Consider the following 10,464-nt stretch of genomic DNA (forward strand, 5'->3'; position numbering starts at 1 on the left):
TCTCCTGTGGTATGTCAGTGAATTCTGAAAACACATACTGGAAATAAAAACGTTTCTCAAACCCTATGACATAGACATTCTTCTTATTTCTGAGACTCATTTCACCGATAAAGAACTATGTTTGAATACCAAATTACAAGCTTTATTGCATTGTGTACACCCCGATAGAAAAGTTCATGCTTGCTCCGCTATTTTAATAAAAACACTACGGAATTAACTCATGCTGTACGGAGGCTATACAAGTCAAAATAACAGTTGTTGAGAATTTACATCGTCCCCTCACAATCTCGTCTGTATAAAGCCCAACCAAGCATTCTATAAAACAGAGGAATACGAAAAATTCTTTAAAACTCTTGTTAAGAGATTTTTAGCTGGGGCAAATTATAACGCCAAATACTCGCAGTGGGGATCCCTACTTTCTTCCCCAAAAGCTCGGCCACTTTGGACCCCATCACAAAGTTGAACTTTATCACAGTCTCCTTAGGCTCTCCAACATACTGGCCTAGTGACACAAGCCAAATACCTGATCTCATTGACTTGTGTGTTGCGAAAAGTATTCCCGAACGTGAAATAACCTGTATTTCATGCTATGAACTATCCTCTGATATCTCTCCAGTAATGATCACTTTAAATTAAGACCCATCTGAATCTCTTACTTTCTGTATTCTTCACAACAATAAAACTAAAAATCCCAAAGTGATGGAGTTCTGCATCGCGTATGGGAAAGCGAAGATGAAAATCATTCCCGTAATTTGATTATAGTTCCTAAATCCTGAATCACATCCGTACTAGAGAAATTCTACAACGGGCCAACTCGAGGTCATCTGGGTATCAACTAACCGCTGGGCAGGGAAGGTCCACATTGTATGGCAGGGAAAGGTCATAAAGAGAAAAGTCGTAGAAAATGACAGCAATACAATGCGCTTGTTGCGCTCGTTGTTATGGACTACTTCAGTAAGTGGATAGCTCTACCAAACCAAGAGGCCAAAACTATTGCTGAGGTTTTTGTGCAGAACTGGGTGACTAGGTTTGGAGTATGTACCTATTGAGTTGCACTCAGACTAAGGCAGAAAATTTGTATCCGCAGTATTTAAAGAGATGTGTTCCTTACTGGAAATTAAGAAAACACGTACAACGCTCTTGCACCTGCACTTTAGAGGAACACTTGCGAAGGGTATTGGGAAAGTACCAACGAAATTGGTACAAATGTTTCTGTTGGCCTATCGCTCAGCTGTACATGAAACTACAGGCCAATCACCGGCAAGGATTATCTTTCGAAGCGATTTAAGGCTAAAAGTTGAATGGCATGGTGTATCGTATACAGCAAAGCAAAACTGGGAGGAAAAAGTCAAAGTAGAGGAGAGGTTGGCTCCATTTGGATCGAAGAATTTGGTGTCTAATCGGGACGATCAGACTTAAGCGGTGGACAGCGCAGCGAACCGAGAAACTACGTGAGCTTACTGGCAACAATAGCGAGCGCATGAGATACTAAAACAAAAAATGAACTCGCCTTAACCCTAGGACTTATACCCAAGTACAGGTGTGGCCAGTAGCTACTTTGGAGTGATGTAGCTCCTAAATCCCTAAAGATATTGACTTGATTTTTGAAGTAAATATACATCGATTGGTGTCTTATTTGTCATGCTAGGTCCATGCATTGATGAGATATTAGCTTTCAAAGTTGACACCTACGACTTCTTATACCCGGGTACAAGTGTGGCCAGTAGCTTTTTTTCTCGTTTTTTCTCATTTTTTGAAGGAAACAAATTTTTATTTTCTTTATAAAATATTATTTTATTGATTATTTCTTATAACTAAATATGCAAACAAATTTAAATTATTCAATTGTCTTCATTATTTTCACAATTATTACATGTAAATGTATTTGAAGAATGCTGTATGCATATTGGGCGCTGATATATTCTGCACATGTTACGCGTTCGTCTTCTGTGTTGGTCATGGATGTAGCAGAGAAAACAGCTTCCAACCTGCTGTTTCTTTGGTTTTGCACCAGCAGCTGCAGACGTTGATGGCCTATTGTCAGCACTTCCTTGCAAGGCCGTACTTATGAAACTCGCGACTGCAATTTTTGTGTTGAAGTTCCGCATCACTTGCTGATTCACCGACCGCTCTTCAATTATGGGCATAGACAGTTCCTTGGCGAGCTGGCGAATAAGTCTCTTACGCTTCGCATTGGTGCATCTGATGTTGGGATTATTCTCATAATATATGATGTACGCTGCCAATGCCGTCAAATCAATCTTATTGAAGAATAGGGACAACGGCAACGCTTTGTCATCCTTTGGCAAGTATATTCTCCAAGCAATTGGTCCATCACGTCCACTCCTCCCTTTGTCTTGTTATAAAACTCGATAATTTCTGGTTTGCCGCTTTCGCCAATGTGATCATCGTCATGCATTGATGATAGTAATATAACTGCCTTGTTTTTTCGGCACATAGGAGCATATGGATATGTTGGGCCTAAAACCGAATGTACTTGACCTCTCTGCACGATCTTTGTGTACCAACATCTCCTTTGGTATGTAGGGCTTATTTTTCCGCAGAGTTCCAACTGCCGTCAAATTCATGGATGACAAGCTTTCCAGTAGATTTAGGGATGTAAAAAAATTGTCCATCGTTATATTTCGGCCGGTTCCATGAAAGAGGCTTACTAAATCCTTCACCACGCGTTCACCCCGGTTAGTTTCCTGTCCCGTAGGTGCTTGGCCAGTATATATTTGTCCATACAGTTGATATGCGTTTCTGGCATCACATACCCACCACACTTTGATGCCATATTTTGCCGGTTTCGATGGGATGTATTGCGTGAAACGGGTGCGGCCACGACATGGAAAGAGCTGCTCGTCTACCGTTAGATATTCACTTGGCTTATATGACTGCTCAAAGTTGTAGTTCATCATGGTCCACAGCTCGGATATTGAAGCAGCTTTGTCAGTTACCAAACGTTGTGCCCGTGTGTTGCCATCGTCAAACCTTATAAACCGCAGTATGGCCTGAAAGCGGTTAATGCCCATTGACGCACGATATAATGGACAATTTTCCACCGCCCACAAGTCCGGCGCACATTCGGCATTGCTGCGGTTAGCGCCAGTCATAATAAACACTCCAATGAACGCATACATTTCGCTCAAAGTAACCTTCTTCCATGTTTTTGGTTCCGCCTCTGGATGTTTTGCGTTTAATTCCGCATATGTAGCTTCTGCTTTTTTGTTGGTGCAGCGTACTATAATATCCACCATTTCCGGAGTCATAAAACATTTATATGTATTGACTATTGACATCATAGTAGTTGATCTTGTGGGCCCACTTCGCTGTCGCAAAATATTTTGTTGCCTAGTTTGGCGTGCAAGTCGTGGTTGTGAGCTCCATATGGTACCATCACGTGCTACGAATTCAGCTGCACGCAAATTAATCTCCTCAGAATCATCTGCAGCATCGGATTCATTGTCAGATTCTTCGTAATCAGCCTCATCTACCTGGGCATTGCCAATTGTGTAATCAGGGTCTTCTACATCCGATTCAACCATCTGCTACTGCTACTTGTTCGCTTTCATCCCCTTCAGGGGGATCTCATCATCTGAGATCTCGTCAAACAGGTTTTGTATGTACTGCTCTTTTTCAGCGTCAGATAATCTATATAAAAATAATTGATTTTTATTCCATTTAGGAAATTATATTTGAGTTATTTGTATTTACCTCATATATTGATTCGAAGACAAATATTCCATGTTCCTTCTGCTATCCATGTTGTAATATTTAAAATTTTTTCTGACTTGTTATTTTCACAAATATAAACCAACTTCACACTTCAAAAGAACGCTTTACAATGTATATAAACTCGCAAAACTGCGAAGCATTTCTTACCTGCCAGGGAGTTGGATTATATCAAATGTTGTTTGTCAGCAAATTCTATATTAGCAAGGGTACAATATAATGTCTTCTTCTAAATAATTAAGAGTGCGCGAAAAAGGTTGTACTCTAAAAATTCTATTAGGTCTATGTAACTTGATTATTATTCCATCGATCCACATTTCCAAACATTCATTGGAGAGCTACTGTCGTAAGGCACAAACGTCAGTATAAGTTTTTTATTTGAAGCGTAAACAACAATATTTTTACCACACTTGAAAATGTCGAATTTCGTGCCAAATAATGTGTTTTTGCGGGAAATTCTTTAATATGAAGAAAAAAGCAGCCGAAAGTCATCGTATCTTGGTGGAAGTTTATGGTGAGCATGCTCTAGCTGAGCGAACGTGCCAGAAGTGGTTTGCACGCTTTAAAAGTGGTGATTTTGGCCGCGCCGCCAAAGTTCATGGATACCGAATTGGAGGAATTGCTCGATCAAGATCCGGCTCAAACGCAAGAAGAGGTTGCAAAAACTTTGGGAGTTGATCAATCAACCATTTCCAAACGTTTAAAAGCCATGGGAATGATCCGAAATTCAAATTTCGAAAAAAAACCGCACGAACTTATTCATAGTCCATTAACAACAATAGAAATTATTGACTTCTTAGAAATAACTTAGAATGCGCGCAATTCTTAGAAGCAGGCTACAAATATATGTTTATAACTACATACTTAAAATGTTCGTAACTCAGCTACAACATTGCATTAAAAAAAATAACTTGTTTCTCAGAAAAACTGAGAAAAAACGGGCCGCACCTGTACGCGGGTATAAGAAGTCCTAGTAAAAGTTGGGTATAAGTCCTAGGGTTAACATTAGATGGCGAGATACAACGTAGCATATTTTTTTTACTAATTACTGGATTATAATTTCAGTAAACCATTTTTTTACAAATTACTTAAAAAAAGTGCACTCAAAATATTTTCTTACTGATTATTGGAAAAATATTTATTACTGATTACTGGAAAAAAATTGCAGTAAAAATACTGTTAAAATAATTTGATATATTCACTGTTTATGGGCAGTCAAAATGTATTGAACTCTCATCAGGGAAATTAAATCATTTATTACGTTCTCGATGAATATTTTTAGTTTTGCCTTATCTTCTTTTCCTCAGAAAAAGAATAGGATCATATCGTCCCCTTAGCATAACAATAGCCTATGTGCTCATAGGCTATTATTTTTTTATTGAATTTTTGGATTCTCCATCGTCGATTTTCTATGTGGTCAAAATTTTGTCAAATTCTAGTTCCACAAAGTGAGTCAAAACGTCAGTCAAAAAATAATAAATATTTACAGGCATAACGAGATTTGAGTGAGAGTAACTTTCGACAAAAAGTTTGAAATTCATTTTCTCAAAACATCAAAAAATGTATAGGCTATTTTAATACTAAGGGGACGATATGAAAAAATAAAAATAATGTGTAAGTATATTTAGTATTATGAACGGCTTGAGATCAATAGCAAAGATAGTCCACCTTGTATGAAATATAATCTTAAAAGAAATTTTTATTATGATTATGATATATTAGATATAGTAAACTATGAATTAATACACAGAAAATCAAGGTTGTGACTTTGCGTTTCATGTACGTTATAACAAATCCATCACCTCTTAACTGTACTGTCGTACAATCTAAACAAAAGGAATGTATGAAGAAGTGAAGAGAGTTGAGAAGTACTTCCTGATTCAGCCTGATGCTTGGGATGCTGTTATTGCCGTTATATGTGTCCCTGACATTAAATTGCGATTTCTAAAAACAATTTTAGACGTCAGTCTGGAGATCAAGTGGAAAATAACTCTTGCCAACAGGTGTTTCTTTGGTCTTAGTAGGTAATTGAGAATTAGAGCTCTCTCTCGGAAGACCAAACTGACACTACAAAACGCCCATCATTCCCATCCTGCTCTATGGCGCAGAAGCATGGACGACGTCAACAGCAGATGAGAGAGTTTTGGAAGCATTCGAGAGGAAAATTCGCCTTAAGATCTTTGGTCCCGTTCATGTTGGTGAGGGGTATCGTGTAGGGGGGAACAGGGAGCTGTAATGGCTATATACGTACATATATATATGAACATAGTTAAGCGGGTACAATAAAGCCACAGAAGGGGAGACAGCCCTGGAGATGGCAACCACTCTACCTACCTACATCGAGGAAGCCAAAACAGCTTATTGGTTTTGAGGAAAGACTCTGTTGTTGTTGCAGCAGAATAAACAATCCCCATAAATATACTGGGAACGCTGCTGAAGTGACAGTCCTTGGCCGGATATAAATCTGGGTCGTTCCGGTTACGTAGATCCGACTGCCGTCGGAACGACGAAAGACTCCCTTTAGTTTTGGTGTAAATACAATATATTCAAGTCCATTAATATTCCCTTGGGGGAACCTGTTATCCCTATAGGGCGCGTCCCCAGGTGGTGGATAGGGGAACGCCTCCCAGATATGGAAGGTAGGAGAGTAGGTCTCCCGCGAACCACACAGGTCGAAGACGTAAACTTCGTTAAAAAACTCCCTCAACCCAAGGTGTAACGCGACCCGTGCCTACTGGGTGGGTTTGGCAGCCGGGGGATAAAACTAGGCTGTCTTTTAACGGAGCCCTCCTGACACCAGGCCGCCTCAGGTTGTAACGGTGGCCTTACCACGGTATGGGGCGCTGCCATGGCGGACTGTTTATTTCCCCTAAATCCTCATTGGTCACCGCACATGGCGACATGTGCAGCCTTCTGGAAGGGCAGGTGACCGTACGAAACAGAATGAACGAACAACAAAAACAAAAAATTTCGGATAAGGTTATAAAGAAGACGGACAAACGGACGGACACAGACCCAAAACGAACGGATAAACGGACGCACCCATTGACACAACTGACGGACAAATGGACAACTCGGACCGACACCAACGAACTGAGGAAGTTGGGAACTTCCTCAGAGGACGAACTCTTGGCCTCCAGCCAAGAGACGGTTGATGGCAAAGCTGTGGGCCACAGCACGCCATCAACATCTAATCAACCATCCACATCCGCTGATGCCAAGGGGCAAAAGCGCCAAAACGTTAAAAAAGGCCCGTCCAGGTATAAGCTTTACCAGAGGTCTCTGACTATTCTCGGAAGAATAAATAAAAATGAGGCTGAAGGTAAAACTCATCCCAAGGACGCGGCCGATAAGGCAAGGTGCCAAAAGGTGGTCGATGAGTACCTGGCGATCCAGGCCACCCAGAAGGCAGAAGCCGTAAAACGCAATCGTTCGCAGGATGAAAGCGACAAACCAACGAAGAAGCACAAAGTGTCGGTTCACACTGCTTCAATACAAAAACCAACCAAACGCTCATTTAATGAGGTGGCACGGGATCACCTGCAAATAGCGTTGGTTGATGAAATAACAAACCGCGGTAAACCTGCATCGGATAAGTGGTCCGAAATCGAGGCACGGCTGTCCCGCATTGTCGTCGATCACGTCATGGCAAACCCGGAGGGTCATGTGCCAGGATTTGATTCAATGGAGGTGGTCCGCGGATACAGGGTGATCAAGTGCGATGATCAACTCTCCCTTAACTTCCTGCAAACAGTTGTGGGCAAGATCCAGAGCGACTGGGAAGGTTTGAGGCTCAAACTAATTCCGGCCAGCGAAATCCCTCGACGGCCGAGGGCTCGCATCTGGATCCCGAATATGGAATTCGAAGCTAAGCAACTTATTCCATACTTGCAGGCACACAACCGCACTATTCCGATGGATGGCTGGAGCATCATCAAAGCGGAGGCTCCGCAAAAGAACAGTGTGTCCTTCCTTCTCCAAATACCGGAGGAGAGTATCGAGCCACTGGGAAAAATGGACAATAAACTTCGGTTCGGTGTCAGGAAAACGCAACTGAAGATATTCCGATCTGGTAATCCGGAGGATGAACAGGACGAGGTTGACGGCGCCAACGAGTTGCTCACAGGCATGCAACTTGACGACGCCGCGTCTACCAAAAACGATGGCGCTAATGAGCAGCACCCGGGAGTGCAGCTTAGCGACGCCGTCAAATTGTAAAGCGACCAGCAGCATGGGTCTCAAGGTTGTCCAAATAAACCTGCAGCACTCACGGACTGCAACGGACAACCTAACCGTTCTCCTGTCGGAGGAGGACGTCGACATCGCTTTAATCCAGGAGCCCTGGGTGCGGAGCACCGAGGTGAAGGGGTTCACTGGGAACAACCATAACCTTTTCTACAAACGGACTGAAGGTAACCCCAGATCTTGTATTGTAGCTAAGAAACATTTGAACATATTTTTAATCCCATCATATTGTTCACAGGATGTGACGGCTGTGGAGGTAGAAGCCGCTGACGGTGTCGGCATCATACTGGCTTCCATCTACATGGCACATGATCGGCCAGCACCACCCGAGGAGGCTCGTCGGCTGGTGTGTGAAGCCAGAAACAAGAACCTGCTGCTCGGATGCGATGCCAACGCGAGGCATGCGTTGTGGGGAAGTTCCGAGACAAACGACCGAGGTGAGTCTTTATATAATTTTATTATTAATACTAACTTATCGGTATGTAACAGGGGTAACACTCCCACTTTCACCTTTCCTAGTACGGAGTACTTCAGAGGATGGGAGGAAGTGATTGATGTTACTCTACTGTCTGAAAATAGCTTAGTAAGGGTAGATACAGGGTGGCTGATGAAAGCCGCTACCAAAAAAATTGAATAACCTTTTTTCTTTTTAAGTTATCTGTTCCATTTTTGTTTTAATTTGCAGATTGATCTTTAAAATTTATTAAAATGGATAACTGGGACACGCAAACAAGAATTTGGATAGTCCGCCGCTATCACGCACTAGAGTCCGTAGTTTTGGTACAGAGAGAGTACATGCGGATGTTTGGCGGCGATCCCCCGAGCAGATGGACCATAATGAGACTGGTGAATAATTTTGCTGAGCAAGGAACAGTCACAAGAAGGCCTTATCATCGAAACCCACCAGTTCGGACGGAGGAAACGATCGCTGCTGTAGCTGCAGCTATATAAAGCAATCCAAGGGTTTCAACAAGAAGCTTATCTGCTCAACTTGGTGTCAGCCGACAGTCTTTGCAAACAATAATGCACAAAGTTTTAGACTTATTTCCCTACAAAATTCAAATGGTTAACAAACTGAATGCAGCAGACTTGCCGATTCGCTTGGAATTTTGCCAGAAGATCCTGCAAATGGTGGAAGAAGACCAAAACATGTTAAACTGCCTTTTCATGTCTGATGAGGCCCATTTCGATTTAAACGGCAATGTGAACAAACAAAATTGTCGAATATGGAGTACTTCTAACCCACAGATACTCCACGAGACGGAGCTGCATCCTCTTCGCGTGACAGTGTGGTGTGCGGTTTCTTCACGCTGTATTGTCGGGACTTATTTTTTTGAAGAAAATGGTCACACCGTTACGGTTACTGGAGACCGTTATTTGAAAATGCTGAAAGAATTTTGCTATCCAGAACTACGCCGAAAGAGAATTCCTTTCAACTCTGTGTGGTTTCAACAAGATGGGGCAACGTCTCACATAGCCCAGACTGTTATGACAGAGTTGCGACGAAAATTTCCCAATAAACTGATTTCAAGAAACTCCGAATTTCGGTGGCCCCCCAGGTCGCCTGACCTTACTGCACCTGACTTTTTCTTGTGGGGTTTATGTAAACAAGAAGTTTATAAAACAAAGCCAAAAAATTTGGATGAACTAAAACAATCCATTCGGGCAACAATTGCGGCTATTCCTGTCGCAACTCTCAAAGCAGCAATGAAAAACTTTTTACTAAGATGCCGCACTTGTGTCAACGAGCATGGGGGCATTTAAATTCAATTATTTTTAAAACTAGCTAAGCTACATTTAATAAAATTTAATGACCTTCAACCTGAAAAAAAAATAAATGAATTCCATACACTAAAAAAAAAGTTATTTGAGTTTCTTAATGTAGCAAAATTCATCAGCCACCCTGTAATTGGAAGGTATCCAATAAAAGGTCCTTTTCTGATCATAGTTGGATCCTCTACGATTTGGATCTTAAGGTAGATCCACCCCTACCGTATCGAAATCCTTTAAGAACCAACTGGAAGAGGTTGAAAAATGCAGTAAACCAGAGGATAGGAGGGACTCCTATCCCACAAATCACTCTCACGGAAAGCCTTGAGAGTAGGGTCACAACACTGGAAAAGGCATTTAGTAGGGCCTACAAAACGTCCTGTCCCATAAAATTTAGCAAAAAAACTCACCCTCCTTGGTGGAGCAGTGAGCTCTTAAAACTAAGGGAAAAATCTAGATCAACGTTTAACCTCAGCTACTCGACGGGAAATTGGGAATTGTATAGAGAAAGTCGGAGACAGTACAAGAAGGCAATCAGGGCCGCCAAATAAGAGAGCTGGAGGGAATTTTGTTCGTCAATCGAATCCACTAGGGATTCTGCTAGGCTTAGCCGGGTTCTTTCCAAAGACCACTCTATGGCTTCTTGAGTCAAGAAACCTGATGGAACTTGGACTGCTACAGCAGAAGAATCGCTAGAGCTTCTGCTAAACACGC

General features: G+C 41.9%; 1 protein-coding gene across 1 annotated transcript; it reads left to right on the forward strand.

Annotated features, from left to right (window-relative positions):
- The first annotated feature begins 6,570 nt into the window (after window positions 1-6,570).
- On the forward strand, window positions 6,571-7,953 carry LOC129250351 (uncharacterized). Its single transcript, XM_054889981.1, has one exon. It carries the CDS (start codon window positions 6,571-6,573, stop codon window positions 7,951-7,953), a length of 1,383 nt encoding a protein of 460 aa, XP_054745956.1.
- The last annotated feature ends 2,511 nt before the right edge of the window (window positions 7,954-10,464 follow it).

The sequence above is a fragment of the Anastrepha obliqua genome, chromosome 6 (assembly GCF_027943255.1).
Source record: "Anastrepha obliqua isolate idAnaObli1 chromosome 6, idAnaObli1_1.0, whole genome shotgun sequence".
Classification (NCBI taxonomy): Eukaryota; Metazoa; Arthropoda; class Insecta; order Diptera; family Tephritidae; genus Anastrepha; species Anastrepha obliqua.

Bases quoted from the DNA above. Each gene is read 5' to 3' on its own strand.
- LOC129250351 (XM_054889981.1), top strand. From the start codon at position 6,571: ATGGGGCGCTGCCATGGCGGACTGTTTATTTCCCCTAAATCCTCATTG.